Genomic DNA, 26772 nt, shown 5'->3' with positions numbered 1-26772 from the left:
AGCCGAGACAGGACGACACACTCCCAATTTACTCATTCACTCAAACACATTCATTCGCATCTTAGTCCCAAAGGGGAAAAAGGGACAGATCCTCACCGCACCACACCGCACGAGGGTCAACCGCGCAGTGCAATCAGTGACATCCGTAGCAGGACCCGACAGCAGAGCTGGTTTAGGGCCCAGTCACACTGCAGGTACGACTTATCGCAAACCACCCGCGATCAGCAAGTCGTGGGTGGTTTTGGTGAGGTTTACGACCGGTCTTCATATGTCTCGGTCTAGCCGCAGGCCACCATGGCGACCAAAAAATCATCGCGAGGTTTTTCGTGCTGCACGAAAAACCTCCCCGCGACCACCGATGTCGTGGCATGGAAGCCGCCCAGTGGGCGGCTGGACTGCGTTTGGCCGGCTTACGGACTGCGACTGGTCGTCGACACCTGATTTTCAAGCGGTGGTTGCCATCCGAACGGAAGGCGGTCGCCGCCCGCTCTGTGCGGTGGCTGTCTGCACTCCGTCAAGGCGATGACTGGACTGCGGCGGCCGCCATCCACAAGCCTCCTGTCTGGGGTGGTGGTTGAAGTCCGGCCGCAGTCCTGCCGGCGATTGGTCGAGCGACAGGTGGTGGTCTGGACCGAGACCAGCCGCCGGCCAATCCGCGGCTGTTGTCGGTCTAGTGGTCGGTCTAGTGGTCGTTGTCTAAACTGCAACAGGACGCGGACCGGCCGCCATTTGTCAGCGGCCTGCCAACGACCGGCCGGCCACCAGTCGGTGTCTCGACCTGTGTGTGCCTGGCCATGGTCGCCATTCGGCCGCCCACTGGACGGACGCCGGACGGACACTGGATGACCACCGATAGCCGATCGGTGGCACGACTGCTCGGAGACCTCCGTGGTCGGGGACTGGTTTCGCGATTTTCAGGTTTGCGACAAGTCGTACCTGCAGTGTGACTGGGGCTTTACCCCTGCCACAGTATAATAGACCCATCCCCTTACCCGCACCTGACCTGATTAGCTGATCAGGTAAATAATAATAATAATAATAATAATAAATAAATAAATAAATAAAAGTAAGGGCTTGGAGTTTTGTTATATATCGGTACATAATGCATACATACATACACATTATACAAGCAAACTTGGCGCAGATAGCATAGTAAACGCCCCTCAACTGATACATACATACATACTGTACATACACACGAACTCCCCGTCAACAGTAAACATCTTTCACACGACAAATTATACCTACATAGGCTATAAACATACCAACTCAACGCCAACAGCATACAGCAGCTGTTTCTCTCACATGGCCAATGACCCTTTAATTTTCTTCAACCTCCACCGCACACTTGCCTGTAAAGAAAGAAAAGTAGGTCAGTTATGGGGCAGTGAGTAATGAGCGATCAATAAAAAAGACAAATCATGTTAGGCTATTCTGATGAATACCGAAATTATAATAATAATAATAATAATAATAATAATAATAACAATAATAATAATAAAAATACGAAGAGGAGGACACAAAGCTGTTGGATGAATCTGTGCTCTGTTGATGATGAAAATAGCTGACAATCTGTGGTAATAAATGTGAAATTACATGGAAGACAGTTTGTGGCGGGGGAAGCGTTCCACTGTATTTAATTACACTTACACCAACAACTGCTTACACACAAAACACTCAGCACTTCTACTTCCGCATCCATACATGTGTAGAGCCTGGCTATGAAATACGATAAACAGGTTTAGCACTGACCCCCTCCCACGCTATCTTTTTTTTTTTTTACATTCACAAATAACCAATGAAGAGACAAAACACTAAGTACTTTCCCATCCATACATGGGTGGAAAGCAATAAAATACGGTAAATAAAAACCTGTGAAGAATCGTCACTCTCGCTGCGTTTTGCATTTTGACAAACAACGAATAAATGTGAAGTACTGGTCTGTATAGAAAAAAAATATGTAATATTATCCCAGTCTTTCAAATTAAATAATACACAAGTCCACCCTCAACCTTTATAGTCTCCCAGAAATACCGAACAAGCCAAAACACACACAAACAAGGCAAATCCCAACTTCCATCAGTCCATGGGTGGCAATAACTCTGGCTACTTCTGAAAACTGTACGTAATTAAAAACAGCACAGTAACTCAGTACAACCCCCTTAAACCACGTCTTCAATAGCCACACAGATAGCTCATCAGCTCAGGACACTAACACCTCATTTGTTTATTTATTTCAGTATATGGTACAGCTGTGGGTAAGAACATGCTCCCCTTTTTCGTCGATGAATTATGACACTCTTGCATAATATTCTGAAATTTAAGTACGTTTATCATCATGCTTGTGTGAAAACAATAAAAGGTGATACGTAAACGGAGCACCTAACACCTCCCAGTACAGTATACAGTATTCTGAACGTTCTTATAGGTTACATTAGGCACAGACAGTTAAAACTGCTAACTTCAACCAATATGATGTGTGCAGGTAATCATCGGTAAAACGTAAACTCGGCAGCTGACATTTACCTCCAGAAATACAGAAAATTACGGGCATTTGTTGGCTGGATTGGTTTACGTCTTTGATTGTAAAAATTGCGGTAACCTTTGGCTGCCACTCAAAAGGGCAGAAGTGCAAGATTAACGGTGATTTTGCAGTATATATATATATATATATATATATATATATATATATATATATATATATATATATATATACTACCAGCAACTACCGAATAATTAACATATGCTTTATATATATATATATATATATATATATATATATATATATATATATATATATATATATATATACTACCAGCAACTACCGAATAATTAACATATGCTGGGTACCACACTGATGGTGACGATGATGATGATGATGAGAAATGTTATTATTATTATTACCATTATTATTATTATTAGTAGTAGTAGTAGTAGTATACTACAACTACTACCATTTTTATTGTCGTTGTCGCTGTATAAAACAAACACAAACTGCTTTACTAGTTACATTACAAATAACTAAACAAAACTGGTCTTCAGCATTTTAACTACCGGTACTATATATATCTCATCTCATCAGCCATTTGAGTGTCCACTGCAGGACCGGCCTATCCCTACCGAAGTGGGGACGATACAGCCAATGTATCTCTACCAAGTGGCTTAGGCTGTCTAGTAGAGATTGTACAGTATGTAGAGTGAGCAGTGCTTGAAGTGTAATTGTAGTGTTGTAGTGGCGTTGGATGTGTGTGAAGTCTGTGAACCAAGCGTAATCGGCCCGCGCAAGCCGACTGGGTGCAAGCTTACTTTATAGTAAGTGACACTGGTTCAACCACAACACCCCTGATGTCCGCCAAGCAGTACGTGGCCAGAAGAACGCTCCCAAAGTTTATTACCCTGGCGGGGCGCGAACCCTCGTTCTTCAGTGTACGAAAACGCACACTTTACCACTGTACCACAGAGGCTTCATTATATATATAAGGGAAAGGACAAAACAAAGGTACGTGTTCTACTATATCTCGAAATACCTAGCCAAAAGAAAGGTTCTTTCCAACTGTTCACAATGAATAACCTGAAAACAAATAAAGTCTATATTATACCATGATGATCAAACAAAAATTTTCTTACATCGCAGAAAAAGCTTTTTTATTTGTTTGGTGACTACGGTACAAGAGATAATGAAGATAACGTAAGAGAGTGATGAACGTGGGAAACAGGTATGAAGTTCAAACCAAAAACATAAACATTAAAAAAAGTTCCAACCACAGACAAACTCTCACAAAAAGCTATTAGTACTTAATTTATTGTTAAGACGGTACCTACAGTATGTGTGACGAGATGAGGTGTTGACGAAAAGCAGGAAGCCCTCAAAACTGTCATCACGCCCAGCAAAACAAATGCAATCGAAACAAAACCAAAAAACGCGAGCCATCAACCAAACAAGAAATAAAAAAATAAGTAAAAAAAAAAATAGCATACCATGTAAAACAAAGAAAAAGCCTAGTGCAAAGACTACATACAAGAAAAACGATATGTTTGAAGAACATTAAAGCACAAACACACACAAACAAATAAACATACATACATACCATAAACATACATATATACATACATGCATGATACACAATCGAGTGATGGACCAAAACAGTGCTACAACAAACAAATATTACACACAAAGCAAAGAAAAACACATGAACATATTAATATCAGCAAAGACCTTCTACGTGCGAGGAGAGGAGGGAAATTAAGAGAACAGGAAGCAACCAAAGCGAAAAACTAACTCAATCCAGCTGAAAAAAAAAAAAAAAACTATAAGGAAAAACAGACAGGGAATTAAGAAAAAGAAATTGGATGCCCTAGGACGAGAAACAAACAGTCCTTTAAAAATAAAGCAATGCAATAAAAACAAAGAAAACAAAATAAACAAGGAAAAAGTATTAGCTACCAATACACAAACATAAACAAAGAAAATATACAAAACAAACACGAGGAAAAAGTATCAGTTATCAGTACACAAACATCAACAAAGAAAAAATACAAAACAAAGGGGAAAAAGTTTTTGCTATCACTACAAAAAGAAAATACTTGAAACACCAAACAAAACGGATCACACACACACACACACACACACACACACACACACACACTGACACACACACACACACACACACACACACACACACACACACACGGGAAAACGCAAAAGGAATATATAAAAATGTAAGAAGTCAAAGGCAACAAAACAAAATACAAAACTTATGAAACGTAAACAAAAGGAAAATATACAAATGAAACAAGACAACGTAAGGCAAAAAGAAAAACCAAAACCAAAACATATAGAATACCAAAGGAACGTACGTACATATCAAAGAAGACCATATAAAGCAACAAAACACTAAAAAAAAAAAAAGGCACATTACATACAACAAAAACTATGTAACAAGAGAAGACATCCACAGCAACACACACACACACACACACACACACACACACACACCTACAACAGTCAACTTAATTTGGTGTCGAGACTTCCTACATACGAGGAGATGAGGGGAATTAGGAGAGAAAAAACAGGAAGCACCCGGAGCGAGAAACAAACACCACCCAGAAAAAAGGTTACACATGCAAAAAATAATAATAATAATAATAATAATAAATAAACAAAAAAACATACAAAAAAAGTAGTAAAACACGAACAGCTACAAAACCAAAATCAACAAAATATAACAAAGACAAGAACAAAAATAAGCCATAGTAAACGACGACAAACCTACAAAATGCAGCTTAATTTGGTATGAAGACTTCCTGCATAAGGAGATTAGGGGAATGAAGAGAGGAAAAACAGGAAGCGCTCAGGAGATGGCAGATATTAAGCTTCTCTTTTTGCATTTGGAAAAAAAAATAAAAAACAGCCTCTCACCTACCCCAGTCAATTCTAACAGACTCTAGTATTCCCTAACGTATTCTAGTACAGCCTTGCACACACACTACATATACCATTTTCACTTTAACTCGGCCCGAATTTCCCTTTTGCTACACGAATATCAATAACAGAAAATGACAATGCAACGTCTCTACATCTTTCCCACAGCACTTGTCACTCATCAAATACTGTTAAATCTATTGTTGCAACATAGCCTTCAAGATGGGGAGATGACAGTTTTAGGCCAAAGTGTAACTCACTCTTAACACACCAACAAAAATACCTAGAATGAGATATTAGTTAACTTTTGTGCAGTTGGTAAAAACACTACTTCAGCCCTATCTTAATCTACTCTTACAGACTCCAGTATACCCTAACATATTCTAACACACTAACACACACTAGCATACTCTGACACCTCAACACGCCCTAAACACCATAGCTAGACGCTTTCAGAAAGACATCAGGTTACTTTTTTTAGTGTCTAAAAAACAGTCTACAATCCACCCTAGTCGACCTTATACACATCCCTAACACACAGTTGGGCTTACTAGCATACCTTAACACATCCTAAGGAATTATAGCACACTCCTACACAGCAGGAAGCAAATCAAGACAAGAGGTATTAAGCTACATAACTGGATCAAGTAAAAGAAAAAAAAAAAGCTCCAGCATACACAAGTCTACCCATACGGAAACTTAGCACACTCCACCACACCTCAGCACATTCTTACACACCTCACTGCACGCTACCACAGTCAATTCCACACCCTCTCACACTCGCACCACACCAAACACACTACTACATTGAACTCCACACCCTCTCACACTCGCACCACACCAAACACACTACCACATTAAACTCCACACCCTCTCACACTCGCACCACACCAAAACACACCGGCTTGGACGATGACACACCCCATCACATCCACCTCAATTCTAACACACTTCAACACACCTCTGCACATCCCTTCACACTCATCCCATTATATAATACACCTTAACACCTCTCTGCACACAACCACTCAACGCACCCAACCGCAAATTAACATAACTAAAGCCATTAAAATAACAACGCAAACTAACTCGGGCAAGCAAGCGATTAGGCAGTGAGAGAGAGAGAGAGAGAGAGAGAGAGAGAGAGAGAGAGAGAGAATACTTTACAATAACTCTATCTCCAAACGTGACGGCGCATATTCCCTGTATCTAATATTCTCTCTCTCTCTCTCTCTCTCTCTCTCTCTCTCGTACCTATATACCTTCACACCGCATTACATACCTAAACACACATACACATAAGCTATGATCACACACAAAATACATACACAAGCTAAACCATACAGACTAAAATAACACACACACACACACACACACACACACACACACACACACACACACAATGTTTACCTCCTCCATCACCACTCATCTCCACCTCCCTCCCGCCAATCCAACCCTCCCTCCCTCATATACTCTTCCTCTTTATCCTTCCAACTTGGTCAACTTCCTCCTCCTCTTCTTGTTGCTGCTGAGGGATTTTATATACCCGGGAAGTGGAGCACCCGGTAGTGTATCAGTGCCACAGCGTGAAGGCGTCCCTCTCCACCACATATTATATCTGGCAGCCTGCAGTAACTATACAAAAATTATGTACTTACGATATTACACTTTTCCAATTCACGTAACTTCAAGCTAGGCTATACACTCTTCATCTTCGCCTTCTTTTCGTGGATAAGTTACCCCTTGACTACGACAGACCGACGAAGTTGAATACAATTTATGGGGACAGCAAGAATTCTAAATAAACGACATCGTACTGATCTAAATGACCATTGGCACTGCAACACGAAAGCTATTAACAAGAAAGAATAATACTATAAAAACATCGATCAGTGCGCTAAAAAAAATCATCGGAGCTATCATACGAGGAAAAAGGCTATCAAAGAATATACACTGAACTAGAAAGAAAAGAAAAAAAAGGAAAACAAGCCAAAAAACAACAACAACAACAATCTGCACAATTAAGCCATCAAAGCCATCAATCTGTGCAAAACGACACTGATCAATACATTATCATCATCATTATCATCATGATGTCACCAAAGTCCTAACTCTGGATGCAAGAGCCATCTATCACCGAGATTTCAAAAGGTCATAAAAGCCATCAATCAGAATGGATGAAAGCATACATGGCCACCTATATAAACAAATAAATTAACAAATAAATCTACAAAGAAAGCCACCACTAAAGCCATCGATTACAGCGGAAAAATAGGCATATAAAAATCCAATGACCAGCAAAAAATAAATAAGGCATCAACCAGAGCGAAGGCCATTAATCACCTTAAAAAAAAAGGTCCAATTATCAAAAACCATCGATTCAAAAAAATCAATCAATAAAAGCATTTCGAAAAGACACCCATAAAAGTCCTGAAAACCGGAGTGCACACACACACACACACACACACACACACACACACACACACACACACATCATCAAACCCAGAATGCAAAAACATAAATAACCATCGATAAATACCCTCAAAGTCAATGCTGTTGATAAATTCCAAAAAATTAAGGTACAGAAGAAACATCAAAGCTGAAAGCACAACAAAGCCACTCAGCTAGAGCGAGACAAAAGCCAATCCGGAGATCAAGCCAAGGTAACACTTAAGCTCAAAGGTCATAGAGGCGATCGATTGGGGGTACGGATTGAGGTAGTACTGTGCATATTTGATAACTGTGTACGTTTTCCAGTGTACCGCTACCGTACTCTTGGACAGCAGTAATAACAATAATAATAATAATAGTTTCTACATCAATAATAATAATGTCGGCAATAATAACACAACATTTCTCTAAACCACTGATGACTGCACACTATCCAGCCCCTTCCGTCCTTGCCTGTTTATCAATACGGTAATGGTATTTGCCCAAGCGCTCGTGCCTCTCTCACCCACTCTGCACCTCAATTATTAACCTTCAGAGCATCACATCCATTTCCTTTATTTCCTCAATTAACCTTCTGAGCACCACACGTAGCCTATTTCCTTTATTCCATTTCCTGGATATCCACACGATTTAATTTAGCTCCGGGGAGACTTCGAGCTGGAGAGTTGGAAGATTTAGTAACCTGTAATTCCTTCACAAACAGAGGTACAGAGGGCCGTCTCTTAGTTAAGCTTAGTCTGGTCTGGTGGTAGCTTGCGTACACACACACACACACACACACACACACACACACACACACACACAGATGCCTCACCAGATTGACGACTTTAACAACAGACGATTTTTTCAGCTAAAAAATCCTAATAGTCAGGAGGGGTTTCTATCCTCATCCAACCTTTCGATGCTACAGACGCACTTGTGGATTTTTATTTAGGCAAAGGCTTAAAATGCCATAGGTTCATTCCATTTACCTATCTTAAGAGGCAGAGCGACGGGGGGGAAAAGGGTCGTTCTGAAGCATATAATAAAAATATTTCTCTGGAAAGCCCGAAATACACATCAGAGCCAACAAAACAAGCAATAAATAACACTCTCCAAAACCAAAGTCTATACACATCAGTTTCCCCAAACCAATAGACCTAGTGTCTCCAAAACAATAAAAATCATTGCCTCCAAAGCACGCAATAAACATCAGTGTGTCCAAAGTAAGAAAATGAATACTCACTCCAAAAAATCTCTCCCCAGAACAGTGACAAAACATCAGTCCCTTCACACCAAACAATATGCATCACTCCCTCCAAAGCAAGCAATAAACGTGACTCCAATCAACGCAAGCAACAAACACTGGTGTTTCCAATACAAACCATAAACACCCAAGAAAAAAAAAATCAGTCCCTCCAAAGCAATTATTACCTAAATCAAACAACACTTCCGTCCCTTTAAAGCAACATACATTTTTGACGCAAACTCAGTCACTATAAAACAAAAATATCACTCCCCCCAAAATAAAGCAATCACCATCTACCCTATCATTTCCTGCCCAAACCGCCATTATTGGAGTTGGATCCAAAAAGCAAGAATTGACCAACATACACTTTGTCATTCTGGCCAACTTCACATGGGGACCTGCAAATATTGGACCCCCTCCCCTCTTCCCTCTATCCCCCCTCCCCCCTCCCTGAGTCAGGTCATACACACTTGTGGAAGGGAGGGAGGGGGGAGGAGAGGGACGAGGGATGAGGAAGGGAAAGGGAGGGGAGGGAGGCGTAAGGGAAAAGAGAGAGATTGGGTGGTGGAGTTACTGTGAGAGAGAGAGAGAGAGAGAGAGAGAGAGAGAGAGAGAGAGAGGCCTAAGTACATGGGGTAAATATTTTAAAGGCAGGGTGACGTAGGAGAACGGACGTAAAAGAGAGAGATAAAAAGGAGCTGAATAACTTTCTTTCCTTTCCCTTTCCATGCCTTCAACCCCTCCCCTCTCTTCCCTGTTCCTTCTTCCGTACGATCATTATTCCTCCCCCGTCCTCATTTACTTTCCTCCCGCTTTTTCCTCCCATTTAATTTTTCTTCCTATCTGTTTTATCTCCTTCCAGTCCTTTCTGTTCACCTATCCTTGTTTTCGACTCGTAAAATACATAGCCCACCTTAGCCTAGATATAATTTATCTTTCCAAGATTCTTTCCCATCTTCCCCTCTCATCCTTTTTCTTGTTCCAACTTCCTCTCTTCTATCTAAGTTTCCACCTCCCTCCCTCTATTTCTTTTTTCTCTCAATCACCTTTTATGTCCGTTTTTTCTTCCCTCCTTTCTCTAATTCTCTTCCCTCTATTCTCTCCCATTTTCCATTCTCCCCTCTATTTACCGTACATTTCTTGCTCTTCACACTTTTTCCTATTTCCTCTCACCCTTTTCCCTTCACGTTTGCTGCTGCCTCTCTCATCAGTTAATGTACTTCTTTGCTCCAGTAATTCTCCCCTTCCTTCTTACTATAATTTCCTCTCCTTCCATCCCTTCTCATCTTCCGCCTCCCTTCTCCCCACCCTTTCTCTTCTCATATTTCTCCCATCTATCTTCATCATCAGATCCATCACCTCACCTTACTTTCCAAATATTTTCACCCATTTACTCTTGCTCTTCGTTCTCCCCTTTTATCTTCCTTCTCTCCTTTTATCTTCCTTCTCTCTCGCTATCTCCCTCCACTCTTTCCTAGCCTACTCGAACTCCCCACCTTCCCTTCTTCCTGTACTGTCCTTTTTTACTAATTTCCCACTCATCTTTCCATCCTTAATTATATCTCCCTCTGCCGCCCTCCCTGTTCTTTCTTCTTAGGTACTGTATCCTGATTCCCATTTGTCTCCCTATCTTTTAATCTACTTACTTTATTCTTTCCTAACTTCTTTTCCCTCTGCTTTTGTTTTATTATGCCTTCTCCTTACATCTTTCTTTTTACCCATCTTCCTCTTCCTGCTTCCATATATATGCGAGTATATACCGTACCTTAACAACATGTATTTTTCACATCTCCCTCCCTCCCTTCCTTCCTTCCATCTCTCTCTCTCTCTTTATCAATATTTGTATTATATATATATAGAATATAACAGACAGATAGATAATGGATAGGTAGATAGATAGACATATTCCATTCCTTCCTTTCCCATCACTATCTTACCCTCTGCTCCTACAAATCCTTCATTCACCCCTCTATCATCCCTCCCCCCTCCTTCTGGTCCTTACATCCTTCTCTCCCTCCCTCCTCCATCCATCCATCTATTCCTCCATCCCAGCCTACACTCGGCCTCAAAACCCCCACCATCCTAAGGACCAATTAATTTACTCATTCCATTATCTAATTTGTGAGGGGCGGGTGGGGTGCGGTACGTCGCCACTGTTGCTTTGCCTGTTTCCATTCCCCTCACTGTGTTTCGATCACGTTTCACTGTTTAATTTGACCTTCGATTAACTTAATTTTGCTTAATTCCCGTTTAACTACATCCATTTCCATTTCACTGTTTGCATTCACGTTTCACTTGTTTCATTCACGTTTTACTTGTTCCAATTACGTTTCGGGGTACCTTTTTCAGATTTTGTTCAGATTTGACACGCTTCATTCAAATTACATTTGTTTCATTCACCTTTTTTCCTTTCTCACATTTAAACTGTTTCATTCACGTTCCACCGTTTTATTCACGTTTCACTATTTCATACCCGCTTCACTGTAGCTACTACTTTCCACCTGTATCGTTCGTGTTTCATTTTGACCTAAATCAATTTGTTTAATTTGCGTTTCACTTGTTACACCTCGTTCATCACGTCAGGGTTTACTATTTTATTCTCGTTTCATTATTTCACTTTCATTTTACTTCGTTTCACCTGATTCACTTATTCCATTAACTTTTCACAAGTTTCATTTGTTTCACCATCCTTTGCTTCATTCGCGTTAAACTTTTTATTGCCCTTTCTCCTGTTTCACCCAACTTTTTTTTTCTTCTTTTTTACCTTCAGCGTCACCCTCGTTTCAGTATTTTTCGTTTCACTTGTTCGATTCGATTCACCTATAATATTTTTGCATTACTCAAATTCACTCAGGCTGTTTCAGAATGTACAGTAGTCATTCGTTTTACCTTCTTTGTTTCGCTTGTTCCCAGTTTTTATTTACCTTAAAAACAAATACCTAACTAAACAAAAGCACTAAATAATTGTCCAACTATTTAACAGCAGGAAACCAATACTTACATCCTCATTTTCCATTCAGTGCAATAATTTCAACCCCTTCAGAACGAGAACGTAATTTTTACTTTATTTTTGCTACTGCCAGACGATTTTATTCAGCTGAGGGGTGATGAGGTTAATGATGGCTAGTCAAACCATTTTTTTTTCTTTTTACAGATGAACAAAAGAAGGAAAAATAAGAAAATTCGAAAAGTCTGTAATACGTTGAATCAAATCGTTAGGTGAGAACAAGAATTGAATTATAAAGACCAGCATCCTACTGAATGGGTTTATAGCGTCCTTATCTTTTCAGCCCAAGGGTCGTTATTTCATACTTGTCTTCATACGATTTTATTCCGCTCAGCAGATAGACAAACAGCTTGAGAGACAGGTTGATAGATACACATATAGACAGATAAACAGACAGACCTGGATTGCAGGGGGGTGGATAGTCTTCGTTAAATCTTTGACTGCAATATGCGAATACGATTTTATTTGGCTTAGTAGATACACAAACAGCTACTGTAGGTAGAGGAGCGGGCAGACACAAAGATATATAGATACAGATAGATAGACCTGCATCGAAGGAGGGTTGATAGATATAGCCTTTCTTAATTCTTTGGCAGCGATATACGGATTTTGCATTTTATTCCGATTAACGTCAGACCGTCGTATTTAGTTCAAAGAATCTTCCCGCTGAGACAAAGTTTAGAGCCACACCAAGTACCGTAATGACTCAAATGAATACCACTCTGCGACTTATTCCAGCCAACACCAGACGATTTTGTTCAGCTCACACAAACACATGGCAGCCAAAGGATGTGCACTCACTAGATTTGTACTAGAATACGATGCTAGTCAAGAGGAAGTGTTAAGGAAAGGATTTAGAGACAGCATGATTTTTTTTCTGACAGTGAACTACGTGACAATCTGCAACGGGAGGAATATCTAGGAAGAACTCTAAACTGAGAGAGAGAGAGAGAGAGAGAGAGAGAGAGAGAGAGAGAGAGAGAGAGAGAATGTGTACCCAAATAGAGAAACAAGTCAACAAATGAAGTCCTCGCACTTTCTCACACTCAATTTTGCTGCATACATTTGCCTCTTCCTGACTCCCACCCTCATAAAAGCAAATATAAAGATAACTAAGGACAAGAAATAAACAAACTTCGACACTTAAACTAACAAAGTATAAACAACTTTACTATACTCGTATTTAAGTCGCATCCATTTAATCTTATCCGATAAATGAGCGAGTAACTTGATAATAACTACAAACATAAAGATAGCTGGGTAAATAAAGAACCCATTAAAGGCAGTAAAGAAGTAAAGGCTGTACAAAGATAAATAAACTGCATCACCCATTCCCACAGCCAAATTAGCAACCAGCCTAAAACAGGTAATTCCATTCGCTCCCATAATCAGCTTAAGTAAATACTATAAAACAAAATTGGAGAGAGAGAGAGAGAGAGAGAGAGAGAGAGAGAGAGAGAGTGTGTGTGTGTGTGTGTACCAGCTACCAAAATAATAAAGAGTATCCATCTAAAATATATACAGTTCCAAATACACTCACATTGCATAAAACAGCCTCGAGAATCCCATATTTTCCCAAATTCTGTAGGCAAAAAAAAAAATCTATATATACTTTCACACAGTCGATTAAGTTGCATATGCCCTCTCTCTCTCTCTCTCTCTCCATTTAGTTGCATCATTGGACTCCCATATGAGGGCACAGGGAAGCCATCACTCAATTTTATTCACTCACTCACTCTGCCACGGGAGGGACACAACAAGCTCTGGGATCCTGGCCTTGGTGTCCTGTATCTCATTGACAGGGGATTGCGGCGCCTTTAAAGGGATCAATCTGGTGGCATGGTTATCTTTTTTTTTTTCCTTTATTGTTAACTTTTTTTTGCATTTAGTTACGTGCTTATAAATCTCTCTCTCTCTCTCTCTCTCTCTCTCTCTCTCTCTCTCTCTCTCTCTCTCTCTCAATTATCTCGCTAGAGGTCAGTAAGTCTACCTATTTCCCATAAACTTCCATGTATTCCACTTTATCATTTTCCCCTCAATTTCTCCCTCATCCTTTTCTTTTTTTTCCTCCCTGTTCGTTATCGACTCTTCTTTCTTTCCCTCTCTTCAATATTTTCTTCATTTCCATCCATCCCCTCACCTCCCCCTTCCCCTCTCTTCCTCAGTTCTCCCTCCCTCCCTCCCTCGCCTTCATCAGTGAGGAAGCTATGCCAGGCCTCCAAATCTTCCCTTCCTCTTCCTCCTCCATACCTACCTTCCTTCACTTCCTTCCCTTCTCCCTCCTTCCTTCTCTTTCTCCCTCTCTCATTTCTTCCCTTCTCCCTCTCTCTTATTTCTTCCCTTCTCCCTCCCTTCCTTCCCTCCGTAATTTCCTTCCACTCTTTCTCCCTTCTTCCCCCATTTCTTTCAATCTTTCTTTTCTTTCCCATATTCTCTCCTTGTTTACTTCCTCCCTTCCCTCTTCAGTGTAGGACGTATGCGACATCTCCTTCGATTCGTCCACCCTGCTTTCCTCTTTCCTTCAGCAGTCGTTCCTTGTATCCTCCTTCCCGTCTTCCTTCTCCTCCCTATCCATCCTTCTATAGGTACAAGGCACGCAAATCTCAATCTCTCTCCTTCAACCTTTCTTCCTACCTTTTCTTCTCTTTCATTACTTCATACAGGTACGAAAAACGCATCTCTTTCTTCCGGCTTTCCTCCTCCCCTTCCTGCCTCTACTTTTCCTCTCCAAGTCCTTCCATCAGATATTTCCCATTTTTATCTTTCTTTCATTTTTTCCTCCTCCCTTCGTTCCTCCATACTCATATCATCAGGCATTTCTCAATCCATTCCTCCTGACTCTTCTTTCTTCTTTCATTCCATCCATCCATCATCAGACGTTTCCCACTTTTCCCTTCATTTCCTCTTCTTTTCTTCTTTCATCCTTTTCCTGCTTCGTCTCTTATTCTTTTCCTTCCAGCTAACTATCGTCAGACATTCCTCTTTCCTTATTCCATTCCTTCCTCACTTCATTCTTTCTCGCCCTCATTTCTGTCTCCTTGTTCCTTCTTTCCGCCATTATTTTATTTTATCCATCCCTCAGCCCTACCTCACTTCCTCTATCCAACACTTCTTCCTTCGTGTATCCAACCCTTCTTCCTTCTATCTTTGCTTCCTTTTTTTACAAGTAAATAAAGCACATCAGACATCCAATCAATCCTTCCATCTTTCAGCTATGTAGCAATCCTTCCTTTCCATTTGCATCCACTGTTTGCTTGCTTCCTTGTGTCCTTCCCTTCTTCCCTTTTCCTGCCTACCTGCTCTTATCTTGCTCTATTTTCTGTTCTCCTTCCATTACTCCCTGTCTCCTTCCAACCTTCCTTCCTCCTGTCCTGTATCTCCCATCTTCATCGTTACCACCATCCCTCCTTCCTTCATTCCTTCCACTTATCCCTTTCCCTCCCTCCATCCTACCCTCCTTCATCGCCACACGCGGCACGCCGCACCTCTTCCAAATACTTCACCACCACGCCAAAAATCTCGACCACGACCAAGATTAAACAAAGACGCAAAATCGGAATAACTCTTGGGATAAATATAAAACAAGCAAATAAATAAAAATACGTAATAAAAAAACAATGTTTTGAGACGTCAATATTAATAACAACAATCGTAACAGCTGCAGCATAAATATTAGCCGATTAATAATAATCATAATAATAATAATGAGTAATAATAATAATAATAATAATAAATAATAATAATGATAATAATAATACCGGTAATAATAATAGCCTAAAGAAAATACATCTATCCATCCATCACCCACTTATTTGTTTCTTCAAAAATACAGAACTGGGTATGGCTAATAAATATAACTAAAAGTTACATTTATACACCGATAAAAAAAAGGATGCACAAAGAGAAAAGCGAAAACAACGAAGGAATTCACTGATATCCAGAGTGCAGGAGAGGGACGAGGGAAGGAGATACGGAAGAAAGAAGGGGAAGGAAGGGTGAAATGAAACAAGGTAGGAAGGAGGAAGGAAGGAAGCTATAAGTGAAAGAAGGGAGGAAATGAATGAATGAATGAATGAAGGACGGAAGGAAGGGAATGAATAAATGAATGAATGAGAGGAAATGAATGAATGAATGAACGAATAAATGAAAGAAGGAAATGAATGATCAATGAAGGAATGGCGGAAGGAAGGGAGACGGGGCTGAATAAGGTATGCAGAGAGAAAGGAATAAGTGCTTGGAAAAATACGATGAAAGGGTGTGGCGGGAGGGGAGGAAAGGAGGGAGGGGAGAAAAAGTATTGTGAATGACAGGAGGAAAAAAAGAAAACAACTGTGAAAGGTGGGGGGAAGAAAGGGTGGACGGCACGAACATAAGAAACTTGAGAGGAAAAAAGAGAGAAAAGAAAATGGGAGAGACGGGCAGACAGACGGAAAGAATGAATCAATGACGGAAGAAGAAAGGTTCAGGATGGAATGAAAGAAGGAAAGGAAGGAAATATGGAGGGAAGATGGGAAAGGAAAGAAAGAATGAATGGAGGAGGAGGGAATGAAGAAGGATGGAAGGAGGAAGGAAGAAAGGTAGGAGGGAAGGAAGGAAGGGAGGAGGGAAGGAAGGAAGGGAGGAGGGAAGGAAGGACGAGAAAGGTGACAGGTGCCCAATAAGGTATGCAGGGACTATGGGGGAAGTGTAGGGGAAAAGCTAGGGTGAAAAGGTATGGCAGGGCGGGAGAGAATGGAAAGAATGACGGGAGGAAAGAGGAAAAAAAGGAAAAGCAATGAGAGAGGGAAGTATTGGAGAAAAAATGGAAGTGGACAGATGGAAGGAAGAAAGAAAGGATGGATGGATGGATGGAAGGAAGAAAAGAAGGATGGATGGATGGAAGGAAGGGAAAAAAATGACAAATGAAAGAATGGATGAAGGAAGAAAGGAAGAATGACAGAAGCCTATTACGGTATAAGCAGGGAGCAAAGGGGAAGGAAAGAACGATAAGAATGGAAGGAAGCAAGCCAGCAAGGAAGAAAGGAAGGTTGGATGGATGGATGGATAGATGGATGGATGGATGGATGGATGGATGGATGGATGGAAGAGAGGATGAGAAGATTGGAAACAGGCGAGTAGACTAGGACCAAAAGCAACCATGAAAAAAGGAGTAAAGATAGAGCAATTAAGAATGAAATAGAGAGAGAATGGGAATAGGTCCAGAGCAACTAGGACATGAGGAGTAAAGATAAACGATGAGAGGGGAGAAATAAAGAGAGACAGGAGAAAAAAAATCAAAGAGGGGATAGAGGAATGGAGGAATGAGAAATAAAGCAAGGAAAGGGGAAAGAGGAGAAATAAAGAAAGGATGAGAGTAGACCGGGCACCCAGGACAGGAGTAGCAAATAATAGTACGGAAAGAGCAACAGAGAGGCTAATCAAGAGAGAGAGAAGAGAGAGGAGAGAAAAAAAAAAGGTAGGAAAAGAACACCCACGACAAGAGGAAAGAAACAGCGAGATGGAGTAAAGAGAGGAGCGGAGGGGGAATAATAAAAGCTAAGAGAGGAAACAAGGAGTGAATAACAATAAAAAGCAACAACGGGAATGAATAAAGCAGATTAGAGAGAGAGAGTGAGTGAGTACACCGAACGCATCTACAACAGTAAAGAGATGGGCAGAGAAAGAAAAGAAATAAAGACGGGAAGAGAGTACGCTTAGCGCACTCCGGACAAGTAAAGAGAGAATTAGAGAGAGGGGGGGAAGCAGAGATAAAGAGAGAAGAGGAAGAGAGAAATAAAGTGAGGAAGAATACAGGTAGGCCTAGGCACCCAGGGCAAGAAGGAAAAAAAAAAAACAGCAGAAGGAAGGAATAAAGAGAGGAAGAGAGCAGCAGAATGGAAAGGAGTTATAGAGACAAAGAGAGTAGGGGAAGAAAGAAGATGAATACAGAGGGGAAGAGAGAAAACGAATAAAGAGGGAGAGAAAATGAATAAAGAGGAAGAGAGAAAATGAATAAAGAGAGGAAGAGAGATGAATAAAGAGAGGGAGAGAGATGATGAATAAAGAGAGGAAGAGAGTAGGCCCAGAGTACCCAGGACAAGACTGCTCTGGTGGTCCTGTCACGATATGCCCTGCTGATAGCCATCAAGAGAGAGAGAGAGAGAGAGAGAGAGAGAGAGAGAGAGAGAGAAATATAAATAAACAAAAAAAGGAGAGATTTATTGCAATTTTTTGTTCATTTCTCTCTCTCTCTCTCTCTCTCTCAGGAATATAAAAGCCTCCCTTGTTAACCCACTCCCTTTCCCTCACTCTCACTTTACCTCCTTCATTTTTCCTCCCTCCCACTCTCCTTCCTTATCTTGTTTAACTTCTTCCCTATTGCACTTCTCCCTCCCTGTCTCCCCTAATTCACCAGTATTTTTCTTCTCTCCCATATTTCTTTTCCTCCCCGTTTCTCTCTCTCTCTCTCTCTATCGTAATACTTTTTTAACATTCTTCATCTAACCACGCATCTCCCATCTTTTACCAACCTTACGCCACCTTCTCTCTCTCTCTCTCTCTCTACCGATTTCCATTTTCTCTAACCCACTCCACCTCCCCCCCTCCACCAAACATCTCGACTCAACTGACCTACTTTCCTGCCCTTTTCCGGACCTCCCCCCCCCCAGCGCCTCTTCCTTCACTGCTGTAGATGGGGACCTTTTACGCCGCTCTACTGCGTTACTTTATTCCGCCTTATTTCTACGCCACTCTACTGCGTTACTTTATTCCGCATTATTTCTCCGCCACTCTACTGCGTTACTTTATTCCGCCTTATTTCTACGCCACTCTACTGCGTTACTTTATTCCGCATTATTTCTCCGCCACTCTACTGCGTTACTTTATTCAGCCTTATTTCTACGCCATTCTACTGCTTTACTTTATTCCGCCTTATTTCTACGCCACTCTACTGCGTTACTTTATTCAGCCTTATTTCTACGCCATTCTACTGCGTTACTTTATTCTGCCTTATTTCTACGCCACTCTACTGCGTTACTTTATTCAGCCTTATTTCTACGCCACTCTACTGCGTTACTTTATTCAGCCTTATTTCTACGCCATTCTACTGCGTTACTTTATTCAGCCTTATTTCTACGCCACTCTACTGCGTTACTTTATTCAGCCTTATTTCTACGCCATTCTACTGCGTTACTTTATTCCGCCTTATTTCCACGCCACTCTACTGCGTTACTTTATTCCGCCTTATTCCTAAGTCTTTTTTTTTTCAAGGTAATTATGTACTATTTTTAATACTTTAAGGATATTTTGTACTATTTTTATTACTTTTTTGTCGCTCATTGCCATCCCTTTTTCGTACAGGTATATTACGATCTATGTTTTTTTTTTTCATCTTTTTTTTCATTTAGTACTGTATTTCCTCCCCCTCTTCATTACCGTCATCACTTTTCTTTTCACTAAGCCACTTCTCTATAATGTTTTGTTTTCCCAGTCAACGATACAAGCCATCTTTTTGCTTTACTTTATTACCTCGTTAGGTTTCAATTATCATTACTTTTTCATATTTTCACGATTCCTTACGCTCTCTCTCTCTCTCTCTCTCTCTCCCCCTTTCCATACTGTCATCCCATTTCCCATCCACCCATCTCGCCTCTTCAGTCTCACCTCCCTCTTCCCCTCTTTCCCCCCTCTCTTCTGTTCACTCTCACTATTCTCCCTTCTTCCTGTCCCATTACTGTCCCCCCCCCCTCTCTTTTACTCTTCCCCTTCTCTCTCTCTTTCATAAAAGTGCTAGGACAGAAGTTACCTTGATTCCAGCTCACGTCCCTTCACACTCTCTCACCCCACTTTTTCCCGCTCTTTTACTTTCCCTCTCTCTCTCTCTCTCTCTCTCTCTCTCTCTCTCTCTCTCCTGCATCCCATGACACTTGAGCACTCAAACATTCTCTCTTTCATTCTCCTTCCTACTTAGGCTATTATAATATTCTCTCACTTTTGTCACATTGGTACATTTTCTCTCTCTCTCTCTCTCTCTCTCTCTCTCTCTCTCTCTCTCTCTCTCTCATGCATATATATATATATATATATATACCAATATATATATATATATATATATATATATATCATCCTTGGGTCCTCGAGCACTTAAACTCAATTTTAGTTTCCTGGTACTCAGGCTACTATGTCAAATTCCTTCATTCTTTCATACACACTACCATGCTTGAACACACGGTATCTGTCTCTTTCAATCATTCTGTAACTCCATTTTCAATTTTTCACTCATTTCTATTTAGGCCATTTTTCAAATCCACCCTCTCTCTATGTTTTAACTGTCTGTATCCTGCCTCATGTTTCTTACTTTCTCGAAATCTAGAGGTTATACAGCACGTAAAATGGTAAAAACTAAAAACGATTTTTCTTGGCCCTACTGTATAGTTGGTTTCTTTTCACCTGACGGACCTGGGCTTCCACGACTTGAATACGAAGTCGTGGTTGCATGAAATTCTATGAACCTATATGCTATATGACGTAGGAATGCAAATGCGTCTCCTTAGGTACTGGTAAATCAACTCTAATCTGACCCTACATGGCCATCGACTGAGCTGACAGGTGTTAGGGTTTACTGTCAGGTTAAATACGATAGAAACTCTAGAAAACTGTGTCAAAAATTGGTGAGATCTTGTTATTCTAAATCAGCAGCGTGATCGAATGGCTTAGGACTGCACTATATCAGCTGGGAACCCCACGACTGTAATCAATGCGCTCAGAGGACTAGAATCTGGTTTCACCGGTCCGTAACCCCACAAGTATAAGGAATTGATGTTCTTTATTGGTCTGGAATGTCGCTTCATTAAGTCGGAACCTTTCGAGTGTAAAGAAATCTGTACAGTCGATAAACGGAAACTCGCATCATTAGGCCTATTCAGGAATTCCAGAAATGTCATGAATGAAAGAAATCAATGTTATCGACTGGGCAGCAGTTTCGCTTCATTGCCTGCCAGCCTCTGAAGTGTCAAGGAATCAATGGAATCAGTGGGATGGAATCTCACCCCTTTACTTCCTGGACGCATACATTCTATTTTTCTTGCAAACACCAAACAGTTTTACTCCGCTTACGGGCGACATTTTGTGGCGATATCTTACCCGTCTAGCTCAAATTATCTCCTCCATAGCCTGTCCACCTAAGCTGAATAATCGCGCGTGAAATTAGCAAGACTAAAGTGAAGAGACCATCGGAGTGAAGGGGCGAACAACTGGGAAGTCCACATATGTAAAGGTATTATACAGACCTACATCTGAAAACGCACCGATTTGCAATGGAAAGACTGCAGTCATTATACATTCAATAATACAGGAACGGAATCATTTAAGGATTCGGTAATAAATAAATAAAAATAAATAAATACTTCCTAACCATACATAAAGGGAAATACAATATATACATTATTTTCTTAGCTGTTACCCGTTCCGTGTGTGTGTGTGTGTGTGTGTGTGTGTGTGTGTGTGTGTGTGTGTGTGTGTGTGTGTGTGTGTGTGTGTGTGTGTGTGTGTGTGTGTGTGTGTTATCATGGTCACCAACTGATCAATACACACGTTTACCCCGACCCTTCATCATCACGCTTTCCTCTCTCTCTCTCTCTGAAATGGTACAAATATGAAAATACGAGGGAAGTGAACACGAGAGAGAGAGAGAGAGAGAGAATGGGCGTGTACAGAAGGGCAAAGGAAAGCAACCCAGATAATAGAGGGAAGAGAGGAATGACGGGAAGAAAGTGGCAGGGAAAGGTGAGGAAAAGGATGGGAAGCAGGGTCCATGGTGAGGGAAAAGAGAGCGGCTGAGAAAGTAATGAAAGGGGAAAAAAGGGTAGGAAAAACGGAGGGAGAGGGGAGAGGGAGAGGAGAAGGAAAAGAGGGAGACAAAAAGAGAAGAGGGATGACAAAAGAGGGACGGTAGCAGAGAAGTGTGAGCAAAGGAGGGGGAGAGGGGTAGGGGAGTTGAGAAGGGGGAGGGGAAGAGAGAAAAAAAGAATGGAGAAAAGAGAGGAAGGTAGAGGAGGGAGGAGGGGAGAAGAAGGAATACGAGAGGTGAGTGGAGAGGAAGGCAGAGAAGGGAGGAAGGGAGAAGAAGGAACAGGGGAGGAGAAGAGGGGAGTGGGGAGGGGCTGTTACATAGATACCCAATGTACACAAACCTTATGGTCCCAGCGAGGAGGCGGACCTTAATTTGGCCGGGGGATGTAGGGGGGTAGAAGTAGGGGGGGGTAAGCACGGAGAATGGGGGAAGAGGAGAGTGATAGAGTGATAGGGGGAATAGGCGAAAGTGGGGGGAAGAGGGGAGTGAGAGAGAGAGGAGGAAAGTAAGGAGAGGCAGTACTGGCGAGAAAGTGAATGGGAGGGGATAAACCGGTGGTGGAGAGAGAGAGAGAGAGAGAGAGAGAGAGAGAGAGAGAGAGAGAGAGAGAGATAGAGAGATGGGTGAGGGTTGGGAATGGGTGAAAGCATGGTAGGAGGAAGACGAGGAGAAGAAAAAGAGGAGGAAAATGAGAATGGAAAGGGAAGAACAGATACAATGAAAAGGCAGTAATCTGAGGAAAGAAATGAATAAGGTGAGTGGAAGGAATGCGGGGAGAAACACTTGGCGATAAGAATGAGGGACATGGGAGGGGAAGGGGAGGAGAGAAGAGGAAGAATTGTGGTGAGGAGAAAGACAAAGGCGTCCGCGGGAAAGTGAAAGTCAAGGGAAGAGAGAGAGAGAAATACGCGAAGGAGAGTGGGGTGGGGAGAAAGAGAGAAGATAAGTGAAGAGAGGCGTGAAGGAGAGAGAGACATGTAAAGGACAGGGGAAGAAAGGAGAAAAGAGTTGCGAAGAAGAGGCGATGAGAGCAGAAAAGGAGAGATGAAGAGAGGAGAAGAGGAGAGATGAAGAGAGTAGAAGAGGAGGGGTGACAAGAGTACGTGAAAAGAGGTGATGAGAGTAGAAGAGAGGTGACGAGAGTATAAGAGAAGTGAAGAGGGTGAAGTTGAAGAGCATTGAGAAAATGGAAGAGAGTGGAGGAGAATAAAGGTTGAGAGGAGGGGAGAGGAGTGGTAAAGTGAGATAAGGGGTGATGAAAAAGGCAAAAGAGGGGAAAAGATGGCTGCGAGTAGGAGTGGAGTGGGTAAAGAGAGGGGGAGAGGGGGAGGGGAAGGGGAAATGGGGTACACGGAGGAGGGGAGAGGGAGCTTTCTGATTTACTACGATCACGTCATGCACACACACACACACACACACACACACACACACACACACACACACACACACACACACACACACACACACACATTCATAAACACAAACCAGACAATTATGCACAAAGAACACCCACACACATGACGCTCCCACCCTCCCACACACACACACACACACACACACACACACACACACACACACACACACACACACACACACATTCATAAACACACAAACCAGACAATTATGCACAAAGACCACCCACACACACGACGCTCCCACCCTCCAAAACACACACACACACACACACACACACACACACACACACACACACACACACAAGCTACTATATACAATAACACACAGCCGTTCCTGTATACTGTGTACGTACCTTTAAACACCTGCATACATAAACCGAAGGCACATACGCACACACACACGCTTCATGTTCCCACGTACACGCTAACTTTGTAATTACACGCACACGCACACAGCAGGTAACGATCACGCTATTACTTACGCACATACAGCACAATGGGTAATTGCACTACACACACACACACACACACACACACACGAGAGAGAGAGAGAGAGAGAGAGAGAGAGAATGGGTGGAGGGAAGGAAAATGATGGGAGAGAAGAGGAAAAGGAGAAGAACAGCAGGAGAGAGGTGAAAGGGGATAAAGAGGAATACAAATGAGTACAAAAGGAGAGCAAACAGCAACAGGGCTCCTAGTCCTTTTGAGGCTGTTTGTTAGAGAGTAAAATAAGACTATTATGGCTATTTTATGAGTCAAAGACAAAGGTAGCAAAGCAAGGAGAGGGAGAGTGGAGGGAAAGAGGAGGAAGAGTGAAAGAAAGGCAAAAAGGGAGACGAAGACTGAGAAGGGAAAAGGGAGGAAGTGGAAAGAATTAGAGGCACAAAAAAGGGGAGGAAGAAAGAGAAGGAAATGAGCAAGAGGGGAAAGCGTAAGAGGGGAAAGAGTAAGAGGGAAAGAAGGAAGAGGGGAGGACGACTGGGAAAGACAGGAGGAAGAGGGGTGGAAGAATGGGAGGGAAAAGAGGATAAGGGGAAGAAGAAGCAGAGGGGAAAGGATGAGACGCATAGGAAGAATGAGAAGGAAAGGAAGAGGAGTGGAAGAATGAGAGGGAAAGAATATAAACAGAATTAGAAGGATTGGAGGCAAACATGAGAGGTAAATGAGGGAAAGGGGAGGAAGCATGAGAGGGGGACGTAAGAGGAGGAGAAAGAAGGGACCATTGCAGTACCTAGATGGAATAATTAGAGGAGAAGGGAAAGGGGGAGGGAGAGAGGAGGAAAAAGAAATATATACATACATAACAGTAAAGAGAAAATTGTGGGAAGAGGGAAAGAGAAAAAGAGGGTAAAAAGAGACGGTGGAAAAAAAGCAGAATTTATGGCACTTTTGGACCCTTTTCGTGAGCAGCTATTTTGAAGGGGTAGGTTAGAAGATGGGGAGGGGAAGAAAGAAGGGGGGAGCAGAGAAAAGGGTGGAAAGTGTGTGTGTGTGTGTGTGTGTGTGTGTGTGTGTGTGTGTGTGTGTGTGTGTGTGTGTGTGTGTGTGTGTGTGTGTGTGTGTGTGTGTGTGCGTGTGCGGGTGCGTGAGTGCGTGCGTGTGTGTGCGTAAGAGAGTATAGCGTGTTCTATCAGCCACAAATCTCCTCACACCTCCACCAACACCTTCCCTCCCTCCCTCCATCCTTACTCTCCTCCTCCTAGCCCCCTCTCGCTCCCTTCTTCCCCTCCCTCCCCCACTTTTCTCCTCCGCCCTCCTCTCACTTCCTCCTTCACTTTTCTTCCTTCTCCTTCTCTCACCTTTCTTTTCCTTCTCCTTATATCTTTCTCTTTTCCTCCCTTCCTCCGCACACCCCTCTCCTCTCTCTTACCCCATCCCTTCCTGATTCTTTCCCTCCCGCCCTAATTTGTCTCTCCCTCTCTTCTCTTCCTCCTCCGCTTACTCTCCCTCCTATCCTCTCTTCACATTTTTCCGCAACCCTACCATACCCTTCCTCCTGCTTCTTCCCCTTTTCATCCTCCTCCTCCCCATTTACAAATTCCTCCTCCTTTCTTTTTCTCACTTCCTCCCACTTCTCCCTACTTCTGTTCATATCTTATACGTTTTTCTCTCCGCTATCTTCCTACTCTCTCTCTCTCTCTCTCTCTCTCTCTCTCTCTCTCTCTCTCTCTCTCTCCAGCTTCACCCAGTTACCTAGTCTTCCTCCTTCCCACACACACTAAAGCTGCAAAGTACACATATCAATAAAGTCGCACGTACGCACATACAGTCTCTCTCTCTCTCTCTCTCTCTCTCTCTCTCTCTCTCTCTGACACACACACACACATCACGTCAACAGCATCAGTAATTACCTCTCACAAGAGGTACAACGTGAGAATTAACTGGCCGCATTCATATGGATTTTTAGATGCTCCCCCCCTGTGTGTGTGTGTGTGTGTGTGTGTGTGTGTGTGTGTGTGTGTGTGTGTGTGTGTGTGTGTGTGTGTGTGTGTGTGTGTGTGTGTGTGTGTGTGTGTGTGTGTGTGTGTGTGTGTGTGTGTGTGTGTGTGTGTGTGTGTGTGTGTGTGTGTGTCTGTCTGTCTGTCTGTCTGTGTTTGTGTCTGTGCGCGCGCGCGCGTAAGAATAAGGAGGAGGAAGAGGGAGAGGAAAGGGAAAGAAGGCAAGAGGTTAGAAATCAGGTGATGTTTGCTTTAAAAATAACCAGCTAATTCAATGTGTACACAGAATGAGTAAATGGCGGTAAGATAAACAACATTTATAAATTGTGAAAGTGGCAGAAGAATCAGAGAAGAAAAAGAAGTCATTAACAAGAAGCATGTGAAAACAGTCAGAAAACCCGGAGGACAAGAAAGAGGAAAAAAGAGAGAAGGAAGAGTAAGAATACTGAGTAAGGAAAGCATAAGATAAATAGCGATGGAAGACAGAGAAAGAAATACAAATAATTAAGGAAATGGTAAAGTAAGATACAGAGGAAAAAAACATGGGATACGGAATGGAAGTGGGAAATTGGAAGTGATAAAACAACAATAATTTATCAGAGTAAGACAATGCTGCTGAAGAGAGTGAACAGAGTAATGAAGAATGAACAGGTGGGAAGGCAGAAATGAGAGAAGCGATCAGCAAAGGAATATGGTTAGAAAATTATAAAGAAAGACAATTTAAGACAAGAAACAAGAGAAGGGAAAGAAACAAGGAATTGATAAAAAGTCAGGAAGAGAGAGGTGGGAGAATCGAAAAAGAGGAAGAAAAATATGAAAGCAAAAGACTGAACGAAAAAATACGGAAAAAAATATTATGAAAAAGACTGAATGTGAATGGAGCAATATACAGTAAATGCACAGACCACACAAACCCTGAAAGCCTTTGTGCGTGGGTCGGACTTAACCCCTTCATTCCGGTGACCTACTTTTCTGTTATTCT

General features: G+C 42.0%; 2 protein-coding genes across 6 annotated transcripts in view; one reads left to right on the top strand and one right to left on the bottom strand.

Moving 5' to 3' along the window:
- Nucleotides 1–26772, bottom strand: part of siz (Brefeldin-resistant Arf-GEF family protein schizo) — a 698716-nt gene that overhangs the window by 648003 nt on the left and 23941 nt on the right. The window lies entirely within an intron of this gene.
- On the top strand, nt 22103–22592 carry LOC145414142 (uncharacterized; the record flags this gene model as incomplete). The annotated part of the gene is made up of 4 exons (XM_080283711.1): nt 22103–22132; nt 22193–22222; nt 22433–22455; nt 22505–22592. Coding segments are annotated over 4 exons (171 nt in total), but the record flags the coding sequence as incomplete, so codon positions are not given.

This window comes from Coenobita brevimanus, chromosome 98, assembly GCF_032717465.1.
Source record: "Coenobita brevimanus isolate Jiangsu-jjx chromosome 98, ASM3271746v2, whole genome shotgun sequence".
NCBI lineage: Eukaryota > Metazoa > Arthropoda > Malacostraca > Decapoda > Coenobitidae > Coenobita > Coenobita brevimanus.
The sequence above is the reverse complement of the archived record's forward strand: the minus strand, read 5'-3'. Positions and strand labels throughout refer to the sequence as shown.